The sequence below is a fragment of the Macadamia integrifolia genome, chromosome 9 (genome assembly GCF_013358625.1).
Source record: "Macadamia integrifolia cultivar HAES 741 chromosome 9, SCU_Mint_v3, whole genome shotgun sequence".
NCBI classification, from domain to species: domain Eukaryota; kingdom Viridiplantae; phylum Streptophyta; class Magnoliopsida; order Proteales; family Proteaceae; genus Macadamia; species Macadamia integrifolia.
The window spans coordinates 29,581,092-29,608,226 of record NC_056565.1 but is presented as its reverse complement, the minus strand read 5'-3'; the positions used below and the strand labels follow the sequence as shown (position 1 = coordinate 29,608,226).

Here is a 27,135-nt window from a genome sequence, read left to right as displayed (position 1 = left end):
CACTTGACACTTGTCCAGAATCTTGGTGCAAACCAGCCTTATCCATCAAAGTCATTAATCTCTCTCCCTTGATTGGGGGAGAGATTTATGGGTCCTAGACCCTTTCTAGGTGGCGACTCCCTTTTACCCATAATGTGTATCCCCCTTTGGCATTTGATGACCAAGGGATACTATCTTATTAGGGTCGAACCTTAGCGTGTATACACGTGCTACGCGCTATATCGCGACCCCGCTGAGGTCCATGATACCTACACCTTCCACATCCACATCAAGAAAAAAAATATGTATACATGTCCATTCCACATTTTTTTACTTCATGTTAGTAAGGAGTGAAGTCTGGGGAGATAATAGGTAGGTGCCAATGTGTTGGGTGCATGCTAAAATCCTCCAAACCATGGTTCTAAGTATAATGAATTAAACTGATCATATCTATCGAATTGTTCCAATTTAGTATATCTCCAAACTAAATAGTTGGCATTTATAAATAATTCAAAAAATAAAATACAAAAAAACTTAATATCTACCCAAAACCATTAGATAAAGAAATCAAAACATGTTTTTAAGAAAAAATTAACGATTCAATACTACATTATTTTTTTTAGATGCATGACCTATTCCGCTACCATGCACTAAAATCATGCCTTGTAATTTTCTTCTTATTTTCCTCTTCAATTTAATATATTTATTTATTAAAAAATGCAAAAAAACAAAAAAATCTACTACACTCTTGGAATTGATAGCTCACGAGTGCCACTCTTTTTTTTTTACCTATTACTAGAAAAAAGAAGAAGAAAAAAAATAAAAATAAAGAAGTCCATCTTTGGAACAAATTTTTGTTTTTTGAAATTTTTTTTTCTTTATTATTCTAACAGAACATAGTTCACAGACTCACAGGTAACCAAACAGTTTTCCACTCATAATCAACCGACAAAATCAGGATAACCAAACAGTTTTCCACTTAGATTCAACTAATAGAATCAGGGTAACCAAACAATTTTTCACCTAGAAGAAAATTATTCCAATGAAACTCATACATATGAGTTACATCAAAAATCTTGAATCCCTGAAATGTGGTTCGATGGAAAATTCGAACCAAATGCCCCCTAATCTTATCCCTCATATCCATTTCCACTTCCATCTCATTGGATAAGAGCGCCCCACGTCAGCATAGATTACATTACGCTTACCACTCCTATTTCCTCCCTCTTCTTTCAATCCACCTTGTCTTCTCCACTGTACCACTTTCACAGTATTAACAGACGAAACCATCACCACCACCAACATTTAGGAGAGCCGAAAATTCCGGCAACCATGGCTGCCGCCGCAGCTGCAATAGGTTCTTGCTTCTCCACCGCTGCTACCACCTCTTGTATCCGTTCAAAACAAGTGGCACTTGATTTTGTCCTGAGAATTAGCCATGTCCGTACTTTACAAGTAGCTTCAGTGTCCCACTCTCACTCCATTGAATTCCACTCAACTGGCGTGATCTCCCACAAGTGGCAAACACCGAGGATCTCAGCAGCTGTTGCACAAGAAGAGGCAGCGACAGCGATCCAGACGGAACCCGAATCGGTGGAGGAGCCAGAGGATATAGTTGATGAGGAAGGAGAGGATCAGGTATTGGGTGAAGATGAAGCTCAGACTCCTGTAAACACTAAGCTTTACTTCGGAAATCTTCCTTATAACTGTGACAGTGCTCAACTCGCTGGAATTGTCCAAGAATATGGAAGTCCAGAGATGGTTGAGGTATTTATATATCTAACTGCAACTGTCTTGCTACTTCATTTACAATTTAGTTCGGTACAGTGATTTCCTATTTGATGTGATCTGTGCAAAATACCTTTTATGAATAGATTTGTTATCTCATTCATGCAAAACCACGGTGTATATATCTGGACCAACCTAAAGGAATTTTCAGTTAACCTTGTTTTTCATGCCCTAAATATTGAGGAAATTTAAGAGCTCTACTAACTTGGCTTGAGGAGCCTCTCTAATCCCATCTTGTTGCATTATTCATAAAGGCTGATGGCCGATTTGCTCAAGAGTAAAGAGGCGATGAGTCAAGTATGCCAAGGAAATGAAATCCGCAGTGGATCTGTTTGAAGCATTTCCTCAATCCCCATTTGTTACCAAGTTGAGAAGGGGTAATGGGATTGCTTTGAAAAGAATTCTCCAATTCACAACTTAACAGGCCCTGTAATGACATGCATTTGGGCTCAGTGCCTTGACCTCCAGATCCCTTCAACAACTGTGTCAAGACTCAAAAGGGGATACTTGGATGTGTTTGGTTGTATAATTCGTTGGAGTTTTATTTCTGATTTGGCATAGCTACCGTAGAGAGTGTTTCTGTTGAATGTTATTTATTTTTGAGATATTCTGGAAAACTGTTTGGTTACCCATAGTTCTGTTAGGGGGTGTTTGGTTCGAATTTTCCATCGAACTACATTCTAGGGATTCAGGATTCTAGATGTAACTCATATGGATGAGTTTCTTTGGAACAATTTCTTGGGTGTAAAAAACTGTTTGGTTACCCTGATTCTGTTAGTTGAATATGACTGGAAAACTCTTTGGTTAACCTGATTCTATCAGTTGATTCTGAGTGGAAAACTGTTTGGTTACCCTGATTCTGTCAGTTGAGTATGAGTGGAAAACTGTTTGGTTACCTTTGAGTTTGTGAACTAGGTTCTGTTTGAATAAAGGAAAAAAATTCAAGAAACAAAAATTTGTTCCAAAGATGGACTTCTTTATTTATTTATTTATTTATTTTTTCTAGTAATATGTAAAAAAAAAAAAGAATGGCACTCGTGAGTTATCAATTCCAAAAGTGTAGTAGATTTTTTTTTTAATAAATAAATATATTAAAATGAAGAAAAATAAGAAGAAAATTACAAGGCATTATGACAGTGCAAGGTATCGGAATAGTTGGGAGGATTTTAACATGCACCCAGTACATTGGCACCCATCTATTATCTCTCGAGTCTTCAGTCCTTGCTAAAATGAAGTCAAAATTTTGGAATGGACATGTATACTGTTTTTTTTTCTCCTTGATCAAACAAGAAGTTTGAACATGTTCTTTTCGCATATTCTAATCAGTTTTGTACGTGGTTCTATTTAGGAGAACAAGTCATATTACGCATGTGAATCTCATTCAGGTCATATTATAATGAGCTCAGTCACATGTCACATTACACATGTGAATCTTACTCCGTTTTGAATTTTAAATTCTACAATCTTTCCATTGATTCTGAGTTTCAGGGTTATTTTTCATTTCCATATTTAGGTTAGAAACAATCTGTTATAAGTGTCATATTCTGAAATCTTTCCATAGATTATGAAATTATGAATGGGGCACTTGGAGGTTGTGATGTGCCCAATACCCCATAGTTATCAAAGGTACTAACATGTAATGATCCAAAAACATAGTTCAGTCTAAATTAAATATTACAATCCAGGTACTATTAAATGATAATGAACTCAATATCATTACAATGGCATCGGCCTTTTCTTTTCCAAAAAATTCCTACTCTCCTATAAGAGTTTATTCTACATTTTTGTTTAAATCAAGCTTCTTGACTGCATCAAGAACATCTCTCAGCATCCTCGTATGATCCTCCGATTCTTTAATTGCACCGTTCAAGTATCCTTTGATATAGTCTGATGAAGGGGAAGGAGATGATGAAGTTGGGGTTTCTGAGCATTGTGACCGAGGTGGAGTCAAGTATGAAAACTTGGGCTTGAATTTGGTATCCATTCGAACATTCCACAACCTTTGTTTTCAACCTGTAAAGCAAATATAATCATCTTATAAGAATAAAATATTACCTTCATAAGATATAGAAAGAACAAGTACTAATCAACAAAAGGGCCATGTTCTATGTGAGAAGATGTTGAAGAAAGGGAAATAGCTATCGAGGATATTTCATAATTTTGAAAACATGATATCTAGTTGCTAATAATGGTTAAGATGGTTTATCCACTTTCATAACTTATTAGTTTGTAGACACTACCAATCAACAGAAACAATCTTCTTATTTTCTTGTTGAAGCTGTCATGTCAGATATAAATATTTGTTTCGCTTGGACTTATCTTCATTCTGCATTTCCTTCACAGTGTATAATTCAACAATATACTGTGAAGCATATTTATCAAGGTCAAAGCTTAATGCAGGCTGTTGAATAAAGGAAGGAAGGAAGAAGGGAATATACTTTTAACAAGTTGGGAGCATTTTGTCCCCAGCTCAACTGGGGAATCCCTGTAAAGAGTGTGATTAAATGGTTATGTACTTTTAGTGTGGGTGCATAGTTGTAGATTCCACGTACAGTTATACTACCAAGTGATCTGTAATAATGATAAGCAATTTTTTCAAGAATAGGTTGGGTCAGGTTCTGTTAGTTTCATGTTACCATGTACTTCCTAACAGGCCCTTTGGTAGAAACATATTTAACTTCATAGTAGACTACCCTGTCATTGAAAGTATTTGTGGTTAACTTCATAGTAAACTTCATAGTACCCTGTGCTGACTGGTGATAGGAAGTGTATGGATCATTAATGAATAGACAAACCAAAAAAATGGCAGACTTCAGGAAAAAAAAAATCAGAATATCATATGACAGAATTGAGGATATTTCATAAATGACAAACCATACATGAATTGAGGATATTTCATAATTCTGTCAAATGGCAGAATTCAGAACAAAAAAAATAAAATAATAAAATAAAAAATCTGTATCTGATGCAAGCACAAGCTAACGTATCAGATCAATTTGGGCTACATCCAGTCCAAAAATGTAAGACTAATCCAAGATCAATTTGTGTGATGTCAACTTGGTCTATTTTGAATAAAATTCAGAGAAGCAAATTGGGCAGCAGTAGACAAGTTAAAAAAACTTCCAGTGTTTACCAATCTTTAAAGTGATATTGGGTAGAAAGATCCAATATTCAGTCACATATTGTTGTTCATTCAAGCAACCTCTTAGTTACAAATTCAGAACTGTTGACACACTGCAATCCTCTACATTGGCAAGTACCTTTTCATTGCATAATTTGATTAATCCAAATATTGAATGAATAATTTCACAGCAAACAGAGAATCAATAGGAAAAGAATCGTAACAGAAAATCTGCCTAATATGTAAATTCCCAAACTATGATTCACAAATCATTATCAATCTTGAGGACAGACAAAGCAACCACTTCCTTCCATAAACAAACAAAACAACGCTAGATCGTGCGATTTTTCAACTTATTTGACAGCCATGGTTTAGGGATTTTGAGAAAAAAAACCAAAAAAAAATGAACCAAACTCTGAGATAGCAGAGAATGGCACAGAGAAGGTGAGGAAGAAGAAGATTTGAGAGCGAGTGCAGGGATTCACCTTCGGTTGTAGGTTCCAAAATCCGCAGCCCCTATTAGTAATGTGCGCAAAGTCCAGCGACGTTCTGCTAAGAGGATTTGTCAAACCTGAAACAACCATCCATGAACAAAAAAGACGCCCTAGAAAAATTAGTCATACTCACAGCAAGCAGATGGCACGGAGTAGATGAGTTCAGAGAGGGTGAGAGAGTGCAGAGATTCACCTTCTTTCAAAACCGACCTCTGAAGCCGCTCTTGGAAGAGGAGGAGGAAGAAGAGTTGAGAGAGGGTGAGGCTTTGGTTGTTTTCAGAGCAACTACAGCATGATTCTATGGTTTTTATATCAACCCTAAACACAAACGAAGAGGAATAAGAAGCGTAAACGTGAGAAACCCTAAACACAAATGAAGAAGAAGAAGAAGAAGAAGAAGAAGAAGGAGAAGGATAGTATAAATCTCACGTCGATTTTCAGTTGCAAGTAAAGGCTGCGATCAACTTCCACCATAAGAGGGTAAGCCCTGGATGTGAAGAAGAAGGGTAAACGTGAGAAACCCTAAACACAAACGAAGAAGAAGGAGGACAGTAATCTCACCTCGATTTTCAGTTGCAGGGTTAGAGTGCGATTGTCTTTCACCGTCAGAGGGTAAAAACCTGATAATTGTGAGACTCCGTGATTCTATGGTTTTTATATCAACCCTAAAATCCGTGACTCGATCCTAGATTAACCTCAATAGGTTAAGCCAGTTGAGTCCTGGATTTTTGTTCAAGTCCGTGATTCAACTGAACACCGCGACTCCGGATCAGCTTTTCCAAAATATGAACCAAACAGTTTTAAGTTGATGCGAAACTGAATCCCTAGAATGTGGTTCGATGGAAAATTCGAACCAAACGCCCCCTTAGGTATTTCTTCCTGAAAACTGTTTGGTTAACCTAAATCTATGAGAATGATTCTGTAGAATAAGTCATTAAAAACTGTTTGGATACTAAATCTGTCATTTTGATTCTCTAGGTCCAATCATAAAAAACAACTGCTTGGTTATTCTAACTCCATCAGTTTATAGTGTTTAAAAATAAGCCAAAAAAAAAAAGAATAAATAAAAAGCATCCGTACTTAGTAACTTATATTAGTAGTTTATTCTTATAAGTCCTGTTTAGTGACATAATTGAATATGACATTAATTAAATCGATAATGTGCACAGATACATCCATACTAAATAGAGATGTTCCCCGACAAATAGGTTTGTTTTCTTAACAGAGAACCATTTCAATCTGTCATTTTTGTACAAATGTTATCAGTGAAAATGTTCTCTACAGATCTTATAGTGAAAATGCTACTTGGCTAATAAAAATCTAACAATTTTCACCATTGGTTTCCAATAACAGTGGCATCTTTCTATTCCAAATTATCTTAGAGGGTTGAGGCCAGGTTTGATATAACTTCCTCAAAAGTTAGTCTCCTTAGATGCAATTCAGATCCCAAATCTCATCTGGATCGGTTCATGTGATATTTTAGTTGGTAAGACCCTTTCCCTATTCTAAATTAGTTTTCTTTTGCTCTAAATTAAAGTAAGTCCTTTTGCTCTAAATTAAAGAATAGTAAGACTCAATTGATAAGACCCTTTCCCTGTTCCTGTAAATTACAAGGATAAGGTTTGGCCTGAAATCCTATTTCGGTGTTGTCGATTAATGTCGGAATCTGCTGAACTATTTCCACCTTTTCGAGACCTGGACGGAAAACTCAAAGCATGTCTACCGTAAAATGGAGATGATGCTTCCTGCATTTGCAAATCTTGTTTACAAAGAGCGGTGACAGCTCTAGTGGCAAGAACGCACAAATTAATGAGGGAAGCAGGTATGTGTTGATTTGTGATTGGCAATGGGGAACAAATTTGCCCAAATTAAAGCTATTCATCATCTAGGAATACAGTAATCGACGAAGATGGATTTGGCGTTGCAGAGGAAACGATTGGGATTCTGAGAGATCAGATTTTCAACTTTCGTACATGGAAGAATTACAGCCACAGTTCCAGAAATCATAAATATAAAAACCCTAATTACAGTAATTTGGTGACCAAACCCTGTGATTCGTACTAAACATTGAACCCTACAACCGAAATTAGTGAAAATTTTAAACATAAGAAATGGAAGAGACACCTTGTTCTTCACCCCCCCCCCCCCAAAAAAAAAAAAAGCAGGTCTAGGGTTTCGCAAAATACTTTGGTAAAAAGCAACTGCCAAAAGATCGCCGTGCACTTTTCCGGTTTACTTGCAGTTTGTGGGAAAAACAAGCTTCCGATGACAGCCTTCAGTCTTGAGTTCGGTTAGTTGCAGGTCTCAACTAATCAACTAGCAGAAGGGTGAAGTGGGTTTCGGTAGCCATGGAAGACCTTCACAGCGTTTTTTTTCTTCGACTAGAGAAAAGCGAAAATAGGAGCCCGATATTGGTATATCAGTCGAATCATCACTTAACTCATTCTACTTATATGATAGGTAGAATTAGGTGTCACATGTGAGTTTATGTATTTTGTAAAACTCACCCACGAACTACATTTGGCTTTAAAAGATGCTTCAGTTGGATTACATACTTCTAAGTTGAACAAACTCCAAAAACAACCAAACGATTTAAAAAATTCAGAATCGCGTTTCTATAGAAAGACTCTCCAACGAATTATTCAACCAAACACATCCTAAAATAAGCCAATCTGGCCAATAGGAAGGCTGCATACCGATGAATACTTGAACTGGTATCAATTGGGGTTCCCTTCCAACCAGATGCCACAGAAACAATGCATGTGACTGTTACTCTGCTTGTATTGAAGCTTCCATGTTGTGCTTAGATGCGCAGAGCTCTGATTGATGATGGCCAATTATTCCATAGTCCTTTACTAATCTATTTTAGTGGCATTAGGTGCTTTATGATAGGGAGACAGGAAGAAGCAGAGGATTTGCATTTGTTACAATGAGCAGTACTGAAGATGCAAATGCAGTTATCAAAAATCTTGATGGAAGTGTAAGATCTCTCACTCACTCACCCCTCCACCAACCAAAGAGAAATAGTCTCTGTTTATCTTCTGCAGTCGAATCTTAATGTGAAATCGCACGATTGCTGTTTGATAATGAGTATGAAATGTTACTGTTATTTATATTTATTTCCTCCATTTTAATGCTGCACAGTTTTACTGACAGAATAAACCTTGATTAATTATTGGAAAAAAATAGAAATGAATGATTCTGATGAAATAATTGTCTTACTTCACTACCATATCATCATAATCATAATTACGATTCATCTATTATCCATCTTAGTTGTGGTGAACCATATGAATCCTCTTTCACCATATCAATGTATCTTACAGGTCAATGGATAAGCTGTCTAATTAAATCCTCTTCTCACCACCTTGACACACTCCATCATGTTACTGTAATACAACCAAATTTCAAATAAGTTACTTCAGTAAAGTCATTTAGTTTCCCATTGCATGAGCTTAAACATTTTCCCTAACACCTATATAATAACGTGTGCATGTGAATATCCTACAGTTCTAGATCATGGATTCAACATACTTGTAGAATATATATATATATATATATATTTGGTTAATTGCTCCTTTTTTCAAGTTCTTAGACCTGAAATTAAAGAATAACGGAAATGTTTAAATTTCAGATATTTGGTGGTCGGACACTTAAGGTGAACTTCTCAGATAAACCAAGACCTAGGGAGCCGATGTATCCTGAAACCGAATACAAGCTTTTTGTGGGGAACTTATCATGGTCAGTCACATCGGAGAGTTTGTTCCAAGTTTTCCAAGAATATGGTAATGTGGTTGGAGCCAGAGTCCTATATGATGGAGATACAGGACGATCTCGTGGTTATGGTTTTGTTTGCTACTCATCCAAGCTGGAGATGGATGCTGCTCTTGAATCTCTCAATGGAGTGGTACCTCTCTCTCTCTCTCTCTCTCTCTCTCTCTCTCTCTCTAGCATTTAATCATGAATCCATCACACACCCACATAAGCATGCATATACATGCATCATAGATTTTTAACATGCTTATATGAAGTCGAGGTCCAGGCCTACATGATGCCACCTGAAACCTGACACAAAGCTTGGTTGAGTCAATCTCGGCCAAGGGACTTTTAAGCAGGTTGCTCATTCAAATCAGATCTCGGTGCTGTATATATGTAGACTTCCAATCTTGAGTTATGAATGTATCAACAGAAACCATGTTTCTGATATTTTAGTTCTGACATGGTTCAAAAAATTAGGTCGATCCTGATTAATCCGGATTGCCACACCCCTTCTATTGAATCGGCTATGAAAACAGTTGGATCTTCATTTTTTTTCTTGCCATTTTTTCCTTTTTTAAGTCAGTAAAATAACAGAAAATCACTTAACTTACATCTCGTAGCAAGATCTTTAAGTCTTTTGAATAAAAAAACTCCACAGAACCATATATATATATATATATGTGTGTGTGTGTGTGTGTGTGTGTGTGTGCAAGTCTTTGCTTCTTCTTAAGGGTTCCATTTTCTAGTGTTCTAAGCCACCAATTTGAATCGGCGTTGATGGAGGCCGATCACGTGTCGGATTCTGGGTTTTAAAACCTCTAGTCCGGAGCAGCGAGTCTAAGTAACCTGTGTGTATATTCAAGTCTTATTATCGGCCTCTTTGGTCATGGTTTGTGAATAATGAACATTTGCTTTGTGCTTATTTTGACAGCTTCTTCATGCTTTCTCATGCATTAGTAGTTCTAATTACTGAGACAATGTCATGTTTAAGTACATGAAATGAGGCAATGGTTCAATGAGATTTTTAGCACTATGCACTCACATCATCCCCTTGAAACAGTTGGCTCATATCCATTTAAAACACTGGTAGCTGACCTTTCTTGTCATAAATCCTTTCTTCCATAAATCTGATGTTTTTATGCATATGCAGACATCCGAATATATCAAACCATTTCCATGGATACACAACTTTATCTCTGCATGTTTTAGAACAGATTTATTTATTTTTATTTCTTTTGAAGTAGATATCTCCCCCCCCCCACCCCGGCGCCTCTTAACACTATTGATCTTGTATTGGTTTTAGGAGCTAGAAGGGCGAGGAATGCGTGTTAGCATAGCATTGGGTAAAAGATCCTGAATGTGAAAACCAACAACAGATTAGGGGCCATATGAGAGGAGATACAGCACTACTTTTGATGAATTGATCAGATACCTTGAGCTTACAGATAATCTCCCTTGGTGGTTGCATGATTCCTCTCTCATTGTGTATATTGCAATTCTTGCTTTTATAGCTTTTTAACTTTGAAGCTTGATTTTACTCTACTCCCATGATAGCTTTCCTAATAAAAATCACTAAACGTTTCAATTATAGTTCTCTCTCAGCTTCATTTTCTCATTACCGTGAATCTGTTATCAAGAGGTTCTAGATTGGTTCACATTTTTCTCCGTTTAATAGTAATATTGCATTGCAGAATTTTCTTTAGGCTGACCCAAAATTACAACAAAGTTAGTGATTTTTAAGCGTGATTTTCAGGGAACATCATTGAGGAAGATTTTTTCAACCCATGAACATTTCATGTAGGGCTCGTAGCCATGGTTACTGTGGCTGTTTCTTAGCATATGGCCTATGAAAGAGAATTAAAAATGAAAAATTCATGAATGGTCAACCTTTCACAGTTTCTCATCAAAATTAGAGGTACCAGCAAGGATTTAGGGGATGGTTTCGGTATTGGTCTCTGCTGATATCGATCTGGATTGGATTGGATTGGATTGGTGGGGTTTCGGTTGATTTTACCCTTATTCATTTATAAAAAGTACTAATTTTTTACTATTTTACCCCTGAAATGACCCAAATTTTTCAGGGATCGGTCTCAGTCGATATTGATCTGATACGGCCGATCCTAAACTGGTACTTAAAACCATGGGTAGCAGTCCAAATAGAAAGTAAAAAACTCATTTGTGTGGTCTGCCTCGATAAACTTATTAAAGCTGCCCATTTTCACATGGAATAACAATGCAGTAATTTTGGCCATTGGATAGATGGTAGCCAGTCTGGATTAGTCAAATGTTGAATTTTAGAGCTCAACTTAATCAACTACCTTACCGTGGGTACTCCAACCACTATTATGCACTCTCCCATGCTCTTAAATTTTCAAACTTTTTTTTTACTACACGGATTCTATTTGAATTGAAATTTACAAGCAAGGACTATAGGGTCTGCTTCAATCTCAATCCCAGTCATATCATAATCTAGGCCAACGAAGATAAAAATGATGTACAAGAAGCCCAGCCAGCCTCATTAGTAGAGGCATCAAAGCTACCAAGGCAGGGCTGCGATGTCTAATCCATTGCAGAATTCATCAGTTTGAGTAGAAGAAAATGACCACTGAGGACACTGCAATAGTGACAGTTGAAGATAAGAGAGCCAACAAAATATATTGTGTAGAGCCAAGAAAAGATTAGGTCTAACATTTCTATAACCTATGAACCTAAAGAAAATATAAGGAAATAGCTATGATGCTAAAGAACCCCAAAGGCCTCCAATCCAATTTCTTTTAGAGAATTCACAAGAGAAAAAATAAATGCCATAAGTTCTAACTAGTGTGATTACAAAAAGCAAAATTAAGCTCAAAATTGAACCACTTGGACATACGATCTTTGAGAGGGAGGGCATTATGCAAAAATGTCAAAAAAAAAAAAAAAATTTGTTATGTTTGTCTCAAATTCTTGACCCGTTTCGAAGATTGTCCCGTTTCGACATATTTTGGTGGCGATCGGAATGAGATTTTTTTTTTCTTGAGATTTTTCCTTCCACACATGTTTACGACCCGACCAACCATGACTCGATGGATCGACCCAACTTGGAGGAGTATGCATATGTACTATCGTCTTGTTGAGCAAGTATTGTGAGAATTGGGGTTTTTTCGTTTTAGGGTTTCTGGGAGAGTTTTCTTGTCTCGATATGGGTGTTCTTGAGAGAAATATCCATTGTAACTTTTCTTCCAACATAGTGAATCATCTTCTTTTTCACCTGAGGATGTAGCACACCACATCAGTGTGTGAACCTCATTATATCTCTGCGTCTTGTATGAATCTGTGTAAGTTTTCTTCATTTTTTTTTTTGTGTTTTTTAAACAAAAAACATTGATCTTGGGATGGATGTCTAGTTTTTACATGAATTTTCATCATTTAATAAGAGACCTAGAACTAGAGGAGCAAAATCTTTCTAAATTATCTATGAGAAAGCAGCAACAACTTTAATGGTCAAGGAACAAGATCTAGATAAATGATAGAATTAGTGATCATCAAGGAATAAAAAAGTAGATAGATGGATCTTCATAATAATATGAACAACATAGACAGGATCAGGGATAACATTTGAAGCAATGATTAGATTCCAATGTTTTCAAATGAAATAAATAGTGAAAACAAATATCATTTAATTTCATTTAAAGATAATGATTTTGAAAATAAGAAATACTTCACCATTTGCACAAGCGAGGATGCACGAATTCTGCGTAACAAAGATTCAAAGGTCTTGCACCCCAAATGTATGAAGCGAAATCACAATTGATAAAAATGTGATAAAGGGATTCTTTAGAACGATTACAGAAGTCCCAAGTTTTATTGAATGTTTTGAGATACTAGGAGATGCCAAAGCGTTAGGTTTTGAGGGTATCCAAACTTATGGCTCTTGGGTAACTATTTTGAATAAAATTTTATGATTAATTGATTTCTTTATGTATGTGCAAGCATGTGTGGTTAAACAAGGCTGATTGAGTTGTTTTGTCCCCCCTCCCCCTCCTTTTTGAAAAAGCTTCCAAAGCAAGATAAGGTGCATAGCAAGAACCCTTTCACCTTTTATTAACCTTAAAGACAAAAAAGACAAAGGCCTCAATCTTCTTTATTACCAAAGGAAAAAAATTGTCTATCATAACCTGTTATTTGCATGAAAGTTTATTACATTAATCTTTACAAAAGCTAAACCTTTTTTCCTTTCTTGTAGCTTTAGTCATGGTTCAATAATTTCAAGCATACAAATGATCCTTTCGTAATTATTACAATTTAGGAGAAAGAACGTTGTTGTTAGACTGCATAACATACATAGAGATAGACATAGGGGGCGATAGTGTGCTATGTTGGATAAGGAACTTAATCCCAATTTAGGTATCTCTCACCAAGTGGATTATTCTTGCCGAGCGTCTCTCATATTGCCAAAGATTTTAAAAGAAGAAATTACATTTCCCTCCCTTGGACTATGGCCTAATATCAAGTTCCTCCCACGTACTTTTATAGATATCAATCATCTCCCCTTTAGTTTGAAGATTCTTTCAATTGATTTGACTTTCCAGTTAATCCCGCTAATGACCCGATTCAATAATTGTGGGGTTGGCTTAACTTGGGGGAATGGTCAGGCCCAAGGGCTGAAAAAAAAAAAAAAAGGATAGTTAAGTTTAATAATAGGGTTCATTTATGATTTCAATATTAGTTAACTTATTAATAATTAGTTGTCCATTGGTTTCAATATTAATTATGTTTTCTTTACAATGAAAAACCAAGATTTGATTACAAATTTAAAGTTTTTTCGTCAAATCTTTCCTTGCTACAAGTTATGAATGTTAGATTTCATCGTGATTTAAACTAAAGATTAAACCAATCTAAAACAATATTATCTTGATGTTAAAAAATCAAAATAAATCAAAAAACCAATAAAATACCGAAGTTCCTTGATGGATTAATCTTCGTCTTCCTCATTTCTAGACCAAAACTGAACCAAATCGACCATTTAACATTCCTAGACTGGTATCCAGTCTGTTATTCTTTGTTTAATGCATTATTTTTTAATTAATTTATTCTATTATTCAAACAATATATTTTCCTCATAAAACCTAAATCTGTTGATTGCTAAAAAGCTACACCTTCGCTTTCCTTCTTATTCCTTTCTTTTCCAATCCAATCCAATCATATCATTATGAACCTTTGGGATGAAATCCAAAGCATTCCCCTCATTCCTAAATTGCTCAACTTAATTCAGGATGGAAACCACGTGTCCCTTAACCTTGCTACCCTACGTTTACCGTTACTTTGCCATAAAAAGCAATGCTATCTTTCGCCGTTCCTATAACTCTAGGTTTTTCTTTTTCCAGACCATTGGATCTTGTGGTCGGCCCGAACCATCCGGTCTAAACTTACGTTCAACTTTCTGCAGGATCCTAGATCAAACCAACCGGTTTGCTTGTGGCTAGAGAACAGGACCGGTCCAACTAATATCATCATAATCCCTACTTAATACTACTTCTAGGTCAAAGTTATTAATCCTTGTTGCATCCAACGGCAGACATTACTTCTCACATCTTTTTCCTTTCACATGTTTCGTTGCATATGGCTAGGGTTAGGGGTGTCAAAACATAAACTTAGCCTGAACAGTAAATCAACCAACCAAAATAACCTAGACTGAATCATACCGAAATCTTATTTAAATCGGTTTTTAATTTGAGATTTTACGATCCTAAAATCAAATCAGAATCCACTCAAAACCAAATCAAAATCTGTTCAAAACGATGATTAAAACCAAAGCAAACCGTTAGGAAACCAAAATCTTCCCGAAACTCTTAAAACCTTCATTTTATTTTTATTTTTTTTGCATAATAAATTTGTATGGTAAAACGAACTTAATTCGAAATCATAACTTTTTTATTGGTTTGATTCCGATTTTCACAACTGCGTTAAAACTGATTCAATCCGATCAAAACCAAATCGAACCGACCGATTGACAATCCTACATAGTATGGCGATCTCTAGATCCACACAACACTAAAAATCTAACGGCTGGAAATCAAGAAACATCCCAGTGCAATATAGCAACAAGCGGTGCATGAGGGGCGGTGTTTCTTATTAAGTTACGCCCGGTTTTAGGCGAATGCGGCGATATAGCACAAGGGAATCCGAAACAACCTAAAAGAAAAACCAGTGGAGAAGACTGCATTTGAGTCTCAAAGGAGAAATTAAAGATTTTCTCAAATCTGATCTTATACAGAGAGGCTGAGTTCCCTCTCTCTCTCTCTCTAGATTTCTATGCAAGTTCTCTCTCAATTCGTCTCTAGCTCCTTCTCATATTCTCTTGATTATATATAGAAATGAATAATACAGAGAAACTGCTATTAAAGAGAAATGAAAGAATTTTTTTTCTTTTTTTATGGGTCGTAAAAATCTGGTAGTTTTTGGTTTTCCAGATCATCCGAAGCATTGTAGATCGAGGGTTTTGCTTGGAGCCTTATTGAGGTGCTAGGGTTTCAAGAATTTTTTTCGCTACATGTTTCTGTAGAGAGAAACAATGGCGACTCTGCTTCACACCCCTGTTAGTGCTGTTCAGGTCAACCCACGAAATTTGGTTGGATCATTTTTTTTTTCCTCCCTTTTTTGCTTCTCTACTAGTTTTTTGTGTTTACTTTTTCTCCCTTTGGTGTTTCAGGTTGGTTCTTACTTCGTTGGGCAGTACTATCAACTTCTTAAACAATCGCCGAATGTTGCTTATCAGTTCTATACGGATGCTAGTTCAATACTTCGTGTTGATGGGAATACTAGCGAGTTGGCAACATCAATGCTGGTAATTTTTGTTACTTTTTGGGTCTTTTTGTCTACGTTTAAAAAGTTTTGATTTTTTGTAATATTTTAAGCATTTGAAAAGCATGGATAAGTGAATTATCAAAAGTGGGATTCAGTTCTTGGGTTTATTGGAAAACTGCAATATCTGCTTGAATACATTCTATATAATTTTTTAATGCTGATGCATGGCAGTTGGATTTTGTGGTTTGTAAGCTGGTTTCACATGGACGTATATGGGTGTTTGATTCTCTCCGTGGTGATTTACATTGAAAAAGTCCCTTTATTATTCTGCTGCTGTAGTTTTATCTGGAAATATCATAGTGATATTCTCTATCGCGTTCTCCCATATGTTTCATTAGAATTTCAGACTAGTTGGTAATTGACTTTCTATAATGATTTTAGTGGAAATTTATCATGGTTTTTGTTACCTCAATCATATCTGCCAGTTTTTTTTGGGTAAATATTGATATCTGCCTGTTCAGACCTTGTTTTCGTTCAATTTCAAGATTCTATGTGTTCCTCATTCTACCCTCTCCCGCCTTCTTTGGGATCTTCTTCTCTTTTTGGCTCTTCGGGTTAACTTTCCATTTTCTTGGAGGGGAGTGCTTTTGTGAATCAGGCATAATTGGTAAACGGATTGGGTCCTGATAGAAATTTGGACTGTTTTAAATTTCCATTCATGGTTTGTTGTTTTTTAGGGGAATTCAGATAGTGCATTGTAGCATTTACATCTCTAGAGTTTCTTTCTTCTCAATGATTACAGTCATTATCCTTATAAACATTTGGCTTTTAATTTTGTAATTTGGTTGCTCTGCTTTACTTGGGATAAAACATGAAGAATGAAGCAAATGATAAAAAATTGAAGTTGGAGATGGCATGAGTGATAGTTTAACAGAAAGGAAATTTAAAACATCAGAGAACAACTTGAACCGACGAGAACATAAGCTTGTGTACACTGTACACAAGTTGATTGAGGAAAATGAAAGGCTATGAATTTAGGCCCAAACCTGTAAGCTTCAATTCTTTCAAGCTCTCAGCTGCATGAACTTTATCTGTCCAACAATTTATGTAAAAATACTTGTGTTGCTCTGGGGCAATGAGCAGATGGTTGGGGGATTTGCATGAAACTGTTTCTTCTTTTTTCACAAGTGAGAGTTCACACTGCAATAGTGTGTGGTAGACTGGGCTGAGTTCTGAATGCCTTCTACAATTTTGCACAGCTTGGAACCATGAAGGAAGTAGTGATCTCAGCTAGCTAACCTTCTTTACATTTTTCTGTTGTCTTATACTTTCCTTGTGTGCCTCCACTCCACCCCCTCCCTAATTTTTTCTGGTTTCAAGTCACTGGAGGTGCTGTGTCTAAAAACCTGGTTTTTTCTGCGTTTAAATTACTTTTGCTTTGATATTTTTTACATATTTTCACTTATAAATTTTTCCAAAAATCACACTGTTCTCCAGCATGCCATTCAACTGTAGTTTGCTCATCTTTTTTGTACCTTTTATGCAACTAACAGTGTCCTGCCATTCTCTCCTTACAGGAAATTCATAAGCTTATAATGTCACTCAATTTTACGGAAATTGAGGTCAAAACAGTACATTCTCTGAACTCGTGGGAGGGAGGAGTTCTTGTTAAGGTTTCAGGTTGTATACGAACCAAGGATTTCAGTGGTGGGAGGAAATTTGTGCAGACATTTTTCCTTGCTCCCCAGGAGAAAGGATTCTTTGTTCTCAATGATATCTTTCTCTTCCTTGATGAGGAACAGATTCACCAGCACCCGGAAGCTATGCTCGTTCAAAACAATTTTGATTCTAAACCAAATAAATCTAGTCCTATTCTGGAGCCAGGTATTTCGAATTTCATAGGATTAATCACTAGTATATATAACAATAAATATAATTATAAGATCATGTGTTGGAACCAAAAATTTGGGACTAGGCTTAGATGATGATGATCATTCATCAAATAAGTGCTACCATTTGGATTTATTCACGCACGAGAGTATGCCTTATTTGAAGGAGTGGCTATAAGGTCTGTTACTCTGCCATTCTATTGAAAGAATGGTCATATATTGCAGTGGAATCTGATTGTTGCAACTAATCAAATTTCAAAATTTAAACTAAGAAATTAACTAGTAAAAATTCCATTAAAAGCTGGAGGATCAGGTTAGTTTACTGTACTGTTACTGAAGTATAGTTTGAAATTGTGATTGTATTAAAAAAATGACAATGGTATTGGCAGCTTCAGACTATGTGCTTGGGGAAGAAGTTCAGGCTGCAAATTTCATACCATCAGGTCATTTGGAAGAAAGTGATCGAGTTGACAATTACAGTCCTCCAGAAGATCAGCAGAAGAAAGTCTCTGAGGCAGAAAACATAGTGGATGAAACTGCAGTGGAAGAGATGACAGCTTCATTTCAAAGTGCAATGAACTCGGTCCGAGATGCTCCTGCCCCAGTTGAGGAACCTGTTTGGGAGCCTCCGAAGAAGACTTATGCCTCTATCGTATGCTCCAGTCTGCTAATTTCTCTTCCTGTTGCAAGATGTGTGTGTGTGCGCGCGCTTGTGTATTTGAAAATACTGACATTATTATTCTGTCCTTCTAATGTTTTATTTGTACTTCTAAGTTACGGGTTGCAAAAGGGCAATCTGTGTCATCAGTGGCTCCTCAGCCATCTTTAAACAAGGGCAAGACACCTACTGTAGAAAGGAATTCTGCAGGACGGCCTAATTATTCACAGTCCTATCCTTCATCAACAAATGTTCCTGAAAAGTCTGTTGCAGTAACCAGTGAAGTGACAGCTACAGAAGAAGAAGGTTAGCTTCCCGGCTTCTGCTCCATTAATTTTATTCTTTGTTATGGGACATTATTATTATTTTTTTATTGTATAAAATGTCATTGAGAAACTCCTTGTTGAACTGCAGAGGATATGACTGTATTGTTATTGTTTATTCAGTTGTTTTAGGAACTATGTGCTGGATGGAGCGTGTGTTAACATATAACCTTCCCTTATCTGTACTGTAAACTTATAATAGGGTTTGAGGTGTATCCAATTTGTTTAATTTGAAGATCTTAGATAATATTATGTAGAAACTATGGTCCCATTTGGTACGTTCCTGTTTTCAAAGACAGATTCTAAGCTAGAGGTGATTTTTTGTGAGGTAGAATAGTGTTTGGTAACATGAAATTGTTTCTACACTTCTCTCCTGTCAAATCCCTAAACCAGACCTCCCTCTTTCCCTACTCTTCCAACCCTCCTTCTAAGAGTTGACATCTCTCTCAAGCATTTCGAACATCTGTTGTGCCAACGAAATGCTGTCGCATTTACCATACATATTTATGAGGGCACTGTTGATGACAAAGTTAGAATCTAAGCTGAGCTTGATAATTGCGGAGTGAGCTTGCTCTTCTATGAACAGGGATTATGAGTTTGCGTAGGCAGAGACAAGGCTGCTGAGGTAATGAGGGTTAGTACTGACACATTTCGCCGCAACCAAGTGAAGAGCTCCAATTCCTCAGAACTTGACTCCACATTGCATGCAATCAAATATTTCAGGAGATGGAATTGATTTAGCCTCCAATGAAGCTTTTGTTAGTTATACCAAACCAACAACCAGAAATATCGATGTCACTCAATTGTCCAATTTTATAATGATGCTATAATTGATAGGAAATCTTTGGGAAAAGGAAAAAGATCTACTTTCGAATCTACAATTGCTTCTAATAGAACCGGATAAAATGCGATAGGAGTGACTATGAAGCCCACATGAAAGCATGAGTTGGTTCGTGCACGGGAGATCCCCTCTTAGCTATCTTGACAAGGTAAGTAAGATAGAGAAAATCTAGGAGATTAAATGGGAAGAGAAAATCTAGGAGATTAAGGGTTCTTCCCGCCTGCGTAGTGGTGCGGGTTCGAGTCCTGGGAACCAGCCTCTTCGTAAAGGGTGTAAGGCTGTCTACCTATATACCCTCCTAAAACCCTTTTTAAGTGCGGGAAGCCTTTGTGCACTTGGTATTATGCCTATTTTATAGGCTTGCATTTAGTTATCATAATTGCGTGTAAGTTACCCACATAACTCTTTACAACTCCTCCCCCACGTACCTCACTACCACCCAACTTCTTATACAATGTCCATATATAACTACTTAAATAAGTAAATATTAACTACACCAAGATAACTCCCTACATATGCCAACCCCATGCAAGGCCATGAACTTGCATACATAACAGATTTTCTACACCTAGATGTGCTGCTATTTCAACAAGGGTTTGAAAGAGCTGATTCAACCCAGCAAGCGGAGGCATTCAAGCCGGAGACCTGAGAAGGATTCTCTTTCCTTTTTCTTCTTATACGTCATTGCACTTGTTGCCATCTGAAGTATGATCCTCTAGCCATTAGGCAACCATGGAAAATCATCGATCGAACCGGAAAGAGCCCTAAATTCATTCTTGAGTACGTGTGGTGGAGGTAGGTAGGATGAACCCTAGATTCAGAAGTATACACCCCTATAATAGGATCACAAGTAAAGTAAAACAGAATTTAGGTCAACAGTAGCGTCAAAGTCAACCTTTCTGATGAAGGTTAGATTTTATGCAGCAACATTTCAATGGTCAGAATTGAGGAATAATCAAAATACTAAAAATATTAAACCCATAATCCAAATTTGAGATTTATTATAGCAGCAGATCATCAAGTCTGATCTGGATAAAGTCCAGGTATAACATAGTCTAATCTCAGATTAATCCATCGGTTGGATGCTGATATAGGAGTATTAGACAGATTCCTTGTTCAATTAAAGCACCTCAAGAGTCAAATCGGACTTGAAAAAGTCAACCTTTCTGATGAAGGTCAGATTTTATGCAGAAACATTTCAATGGTCAGATTCGAAGGAATAATCAAAACAGTAAAAATATGAAACCCGTAATCCAAATTTGAGATTTATTATAGTAGCAGATCATCAAGTCATAGGTAGATCCAATAGAGGAGAATAACATAGTCTAATCTCAGATTAATCCATCGGTTGGATGCTGATATTGGAGTATTGGACGGATTCCTTCTTCAATTAAAACACCTCAAAAGTCAAGTCAGATTTGAAAGTGAAACGCTAAAAAGGAAAGGCCTAAACTAATCTTTAACTTATAAGGTAACATAAACTGACTATGGAACTAAAATAATGAAGGAAACTAACTCAAAACAGGACTGGACTTATAGAGTCCTAATCCAACCTAACTAAAACACTTGATAACAGTTAAAATAAATAAATAAATAAAGACAAGTGCTAATCCTGTAGGTCTAGCCTCTACCCATATTATAGGCCCATTAAAGTTTCCCATTACCTTGAAAATACATTGAATCAAAGGCCCTACACATACATAACCTAACCAAAGCTTATTTGTAATAAAATAAGCTCTTGTAGGTAATTTATCTCATCAATGCGATCATTATGCTCCCCCCCAGATTTTATGGTCCTAGAAACATCGGTAGAAACGATCCACTTGCCATTTGGGGAGAAGCGAGCGATGGTGGCTGGATAAGCACGCTCACCATAGATAAAAACATAACATGGATCTACCAGCAGGTTTATTTGGGGATATCAACCATTGTTAAAGAAAGAATTATCTTCCATACTTATTTACTATTTAGTCCTTGACATGTTGGTTTAAGGAGAAGATAATTTCGAGATTTCGTCCAGCTCTGTAAGATCTTTTTGGGGAAGAAATAGCATGCGGTAGAAGGACTTGAGAAGCCTGATATGGACTTGCGTATGGACAGCTTGCATAGGCTATTTTCTAGGGAGATTGGTTTCATATTTCGTGTGGGTCTATGCTAGATGGATGGAGATAACTTTGAAGATTAATTATCAATGTGTGGAGGAGGATTTGACAGTTTCATTAGTCCTAGATTTAGGAAAGATTTGTTACTTATTTAGGGGGTTTTGTTAGTTAATAAGTTTATTTTTATGTAATCAGAATTAGAAGCTATCTAGGATTAGTTTCTTATTTTATTTGGGTTTTATCTTGTACCCGATTAGAGGGAGATTTTATTTCTAGAAGTTGTCTTAGGTTGTAATTGGGTTTTATTATAATCAAAGAGCATGGGGGGCTGAACAGAATAGCCAATGAGTTGAATAAATATGAGTTTTCGTTTTGAAACCATGAAAACTGCAAGATGCATTCCACTAGGAGAGATGCCTAGGGAATAGTGAGACTCAATCCAACCTATCCTTTTCTTCTTCTTTCTTTTCTTATAATCCTATCAATTTCTTAGTGAGTTTTTTTTTTCTGAAATCTGATGCATGTCGGATTCATTCGAAGGATATTCTGCTGCTGAGAACATTGTTTTACTGGTAGAAAATAGCTGTGACACTATTTCTGAAACTGCTGATCAAAAGGACCTAAAACTGAGCCTTACGATTCTGTTTTTTGAAGAGGGTTTGCTGAAACCCCAACTGAGATCGATCTCCCTTTTCCTTGCACATTTGTATGCCATCTTTGGAGGATCAAATCAGTATCCTAGCAAGGATGTTCAGTGGAGGTTTGATGGCCAACCAAAGCCTCTGAATGTGGTTCTTGAGTTCTTACTTTTAACCCTAGTTTCCATCATTCAATAGTTTGATGTACTCATTCAGTACTTGAATATGATTTGTTGAGTTGTTAAGGGATCCTACCTGGGTTTAGGTTATTTGTGACCCAACCTTACATCAGGAGACGGTGGTGGTGGAGGATATGGTGATGGTGGAACTACGACAGTGGTGGATCCAATGGAGGAGGAAGGAGGGAGTTTTTGATTTGGTTTTTTTTTTTTTTTTTTTTTTTTAATACCCTAGCACTTTTTGGACTGGTTAGTTCTGCAGGAACAAAAAATCAACCCGGAATTTCCAAAAGCAATTCCACTCCGAATACTTAAAATAGATAAAAATATGGATTATCCTATATCTGCTTTGTATTTGACTGTTTACAGTAAGGCCCTGTTTGTTTGATGGATAAAAGTGGAAAAGGTAAAAAAGGGTGGGAGAATGATGCACTTTCCCATAAAATACCAGAAAGGGTTGTTGTTTGGTTAATGGGTTGGGAAATAGGAAGGAACAACCATCCTTAAATTAAAGAGGATTGTCGGCTTATGTGGGAAGGTATTTCTCCCACCCACCCCTCTCCAAAGTCCCACCAAAAAGCGTGGGACTTTGTGGGAAAAAGGGAAATCGCTATGCTATAGGTGGAAACATTCCTTCTCTCTATAGGGTGACAGTTGCGGAGTGCTGTCTGTAAAAGGGTGTTGCAGTGGCAATTTCAAGAAAGAACGGGGCTTCTCCTGGTTGTCCTGTTTACATATGGACCAGCTTTCTCTCTTCTGCTATGCTATATGTCTCGTTATTCCTTTGTTCGTTCTTGATGCAATTAGTTCTGAAAATCAGGATACATATGGACCAGCTCTCTCCTCTCTTCCACTATGCTATCTCTCTCGTTCTTCTATTGTCGAAATTACTATTCATTCTTAACAGATACGGAAAATTCTGGACTGGTGTTCAGGTTTTTTTTATACAAATATTATAGGAGGTTCTGGTTAATGATTCGACTATGACAGGCAGTTACCATTGACTTTTTTGAACAATTTGCCAGTCTAATCCCAAATACATATGTGTTTCTTAATATTTGCTCAAAATAAAAAACGAACAGATGGTTCAAATGGTTTGGCAGGATGGTTTTTAAGTGCTTATTTCCTAGGGGGTTATGGAGACGACAGTAAAGTTGCGTAGTTCTCGCCCACTAGACCCCGCACATGTGGGAGCCTCATGAACCGGATACGCCTTTTTTTGATGGAGACAATGGCAAAGGAATGGGCGGTATGTCAAGCTGTTATTGCAGCAGCCAAAAGTCGTGGGCAGTGGGAATACCAGTAGGTTTTTAATGTCATTTTTCTCTTATTTTCTCTCCTGTTTCATTGAAGAAGAAGTAATTATTTCATTGAATGTGGGGTCCACATACCCATTTTTCCCATCCTTCCCTTTACTTTCCTTTTCTGTCCTCTTAACCTCCAATACACATGGGACACACCCATTTTCCTTTCTGACCCCTTTTTTCCTGACAAACAAACAGGCCCTAAGGGTTTGTATTGCAAACTGAAACTGAAGCAAACCATTTAAACCAGAACCGATAAATTGTTTATTAAATGGTTTGGTTTTGGTTTTAAGAAGTGAAATCATTTATTAAACGGTTTTTCAGTTTTTATTTTTTAAAGTGAAATGTTTAAACTGTCGGTGTTGAACCGATTAGAACCGCTATGCTATTGAACCAATTATACATACGATATGGAGGGAAAAAAGTGTTAGTCATGGCATTCTGTATATGATCTCCAGTGTTTTGTAGTGGATTTACACCATGTAAATTATTTTAAATTGTTTTAATTTGTTAAGTCACAATTTGGGTCTCGATGTCGTGGTTCAAGCCCAGTAACATCAAATTTCTTTATTGGGCTTCAAAATTACGTTTGTTCACAATTGGGCCCAAAAATGTTAAATTCTAACTGGCATCAAATCAAAAGTGATAATAATCATTTAATCAAAGCCATTTTAATAAACGGTTTGGTTTTAGTTTCTACCGTGCACACTCTGAGCCAAAATTGAAACTGATCTGATTAACACCCTTGGTTAACAGCTCATTGATGGCAACCTGATGTTTTCATAGTTTCTATTTTCAGTGTTACAGTAAGGTCTATGTTTCCATCTTTTTTGGTAAAATTTTCAACCACTTCAATTTTGGAACAGCACAAGTCTTTTATATTGTTTGCCAACATCTTAATGTTTTTCCTTGGAGATAACTAGAGCTGCACTTTCTTTTCTTTGTATATTTTGGAATCTTCATTTCTTCATTGGAAAAATATGAATTGTTGCAAATTTTCTTTGTATGTTTATTTCTAGGTACTATTTCCAGGGATTTGTTGAGTGTTTATATTCACAATATCATTAACAAATTTGTTGAGAAGTCTTGAACTCTTGGCGAGTTGGTGTCTTGTCAAAGCATTAATTAAATTCTTCTAAACGTCAAGTCTGGCTTGTTGCAGTTGCCATTATAAGTTCATATTGTTTTCCCCTGTTTGTCTACACAAAAAAACTAGATGAAAAAAACACATTATTTTTATTACTAGTGATTAATTTGTGAATTTTCAGGCGAAGTGAGATCCGTCTATGTGAAGAACTTGCCCACTACAATTGCTGCTTCTGACATTGAGCAGGAGTTTAAGAACTTTGGTAGAATCAAGCCTGAAGGTGTGGCTGTCAGACATCGCAAGGTCCATTCTCTTTGCTGATCTTCCATTGAATTCATTCATTTGCACCTTGAATGAAATGGAACTGATGTCTATCCATGTGCAAATGCATTCACATTGACATGCAGGAATTTGGTATTTGCTATGCATTTGTTGAATTTGAAGATGCCTATGGTGTTCAAAATGCAATTCAGGTTAGAAAGTTTTCCTATGGAAGCTGTTACTGATCAGTTTCCAATTGAAAAGATTTTATTTTTCTGATGATACCAATTTAGTTCTGTCTTGGCTACAGTTTTTTGATTTATTGTTTATACATTGGTTGAGTTGAGTTTTTAGTTTGCTTTCTGGCTTTGCCAAGTGCAAGGAATCTGTCTTATTGATGGTAATAATTTATTCTGGAGTTAACTACTTACATCTCCTAGTTTTATATTTCATGGGTGGATTTTGTACCTAATATCAGGCTTATTTGGCTCTGGTTTCTTTGTAGGCATCTCCAATACAGCTTGGTGGGAGGCAAGTACACATTGAGGAGCGGAGAATAAACAGCAACAGCACATCTCGAGGAAGTATGTTTCACAATGCTACCTCTATTTTACATTATATAAAGTCATGATGATTGTGGAATGATGAAACCTTCATCCTTACTGCTTAGTCACCTGATTCCTGCTGATGTGTTATATCAAGTCTGGGTTATGCAAGCCATAAGCATCCCCAACATCACCTCTGTTTTTTTATTTTTATTTTTATCCCCTTTCTCTCTCTCTCTCTCTCTCTCTCTCTCTCTCTCTCTTTTAAGTAATCACATCCATGGCGTAATCCTTTGAAGTTCTTTTGATCTCATTATGTGTTTTCAGCTGGGACTTACAAATATGTGCCACCCTAAACACTGTTAGGCGCCCATTGGTTCTGCCTAGGGAATTGTGCTTTCTTGCATTCACATTATAAGAATTCTGGGATGGAGTAGTAGTATCCAACAGTCGCCCCCACCCCACCCCCTTTTTTTTTGGGGGGGGGGGGGTGTGGGGGTGGGGGGGAGGTGTTGGAGCTATGAGACTTCAAATTCCTGGCCATTTTAGCTATGCACTTGAGTATGTGGTTGCCGTGCACTCTTTTCCATGACCTACAGTCGATGAGTACCCTCTAGTCACCTCTCAATTCTTTTCCCCAGTACTCAGAATTATTAGTTGCCTTGGAGTGATAATTGCTTCCTAGATATACATTGACCATATCTCAGATTTTACCCTCAGAGATACTTGAGCTTATGTTCAGTTATGACCGAAGTGGGATTAGTTTTGAAGTGAGGTACTTTAGTGCTATTCTATGGAACCTCTCTAAGGTCTTGGTGCAGATTGGTTTCAGAACATCTTATTTCATTCATCTGGCATTGTTGTAACATTCTACTGGCATCTGAATTATTTTGAGCAGGAGGAAGGGGAAGAGGGAGGAGCAGCTATCAGACAGAGGCCCTGAGGGGACGTTTTGGTGGTCGGAATCTTGGGAGGGGAAATGGCCAAGATGGTGCTGAGAGGGACTATGACAACAGACCTCGAGGTAATGGTTTCCATCAGCGGGGTCCAAGACTAGACGGAGGGGAATGGTCACACCAATTATATTAGAGCCAGCATTTTAATTTTCCAGTGGAGGGGAAGTTTTCGCTGATAACATCTTCCATCATAGCTTAGGAAAAAATATATATTTATATTCTTGTGGAGTCTCACTTTGATTAGGTCAGGTATCAGGAGCAAGCATTATAGTGTGGGCATATTTTTTTCCTTCAATAATTTTAGTTGAAATTTAACAGGGAAAGTTTAGACATCTTTCATGGTCTCTTGAGTTAAATGTGGTGTCTCCTTTTTCCCTTATTTTTCTGGGTTGGTTTACTTTTCTCAGCATAAAAAGATTGAATGA

At 36.8% G+C, this 27,135-nt stretch overlaps 2 protein-coding genes across 3 annotated transcripts; both read left to right on the top strand.

Annotated features, from left to right (window-relative positions):
• Positions 1-1,202: 1,202 nt before the first annotated feature.
• Positions 1,203-10,729, top strand: LOC122088101 (29 kDa ribonucleoprotein A, chloroplastic-like). Its single transcript, XM_042657251.1, has 4 exons — positions 1,203-1,746; positions 8,261-8,362; positions 9,017-9,289; positions 10,445-10,729. The coding sequence occupies exons 1-4, from the start codon at positions 1,312-1,314 to the stop codon at positions 10,496-10,498; spliced, it is 864 nt and encodes a 287-aa protein (XP_042513185.1). The 5' UTR covers positions 1,203-1,311; the 3' UTR covers positions 10,499-10,729.
• Positions 10,730-15,284: 4,555 nt separating this feature from the next.
• LOC122088099 (nuclear transport factor 2-like) lies at positions 15,285-27,042 on the top strand. 2 transcript variants are annotated; one of them, XM_042657249.1, is made up of 10 exons: positions 15,286-15,437; positions 15,594-15,733; positions 15,833-15,967; positions 17,505-17,811; positions 18,206-18,468; positions 18,591-18,780; positions 25,130-25,251; positions 25,356-25,421; positions 25,715-25,793; positions 26,653-27,042. In XM_042657249.1, exons 2-10 carry the CDS (start codon positions 15,695-15,697, stop codon positions 26,841-26,843), a joined length of 1,392 nt encoding a protein of 463 aa, XP_042513183.1. In that variant the 5' UTR covers positions 15,286-15,437; positions 15,594-15,694; the 3' UTR covers positions 26,844-27,042. The 2 variants fall into 2 exon arrangements, with proteins under 2 accessions (XP_042513184.1, XP_042513183.1); XM_042657250.1 differs by lacking the exons at positions 25,715-25,793; positions 26,653-27,042 and adding an exon at positions 25,564-25,647 and having other exon boundaries at positions 15,285-15,437.
• The last annotated feature ends 93 nt before the right edge of the window (positions 27,043-27,135 follow it).

Bases quoted from the DNA above. Each gene is read 5' to 3' on its own strand.
- LOC122088099 (XM_042657249.1), top strand. From the start codon at position 15,695: ATGGCGACTCTGCTTCACACCCCTGTTAGTGCTGTTCAG. The intron at 18,781-25,129 runs GTTAGCTTCCCG...GTGAATTTTCAG, and splicing joins GACAGCTACAGAAGAAGAAG to GCGAAGTGAGATCCGTCTAT. The intron at 25,794-26,652 runs GTATGTTTCACA...TATTTTGAGCAG, and splicing joins CAACAGCACATCTCGAGGAA to GAGGAAGGGGAAGAGGGAGG.
- LOC122088101 (XM_042657251.1), top strand. From the start codon at position 1,312: ATGGCTGCCGCCGCAGCTGCAATAGGTTCTTGCTTCTCCACCGCTGCT. The intron at 1,747-8,260 runs GTATTTATATAT...TAGTGGCATTAG, and splicing joins GAAGTCCAGAGATGGTTGAG to GTGCTTTATGATAGGGAGAC. The intron at 8,363-9,016 runs GTAAGATCTCTC...TTTAAATTTCAG, and splicing joins TCAAAAATCTTGATGGAAGT to ATATTTGGTGGTCGGACACT.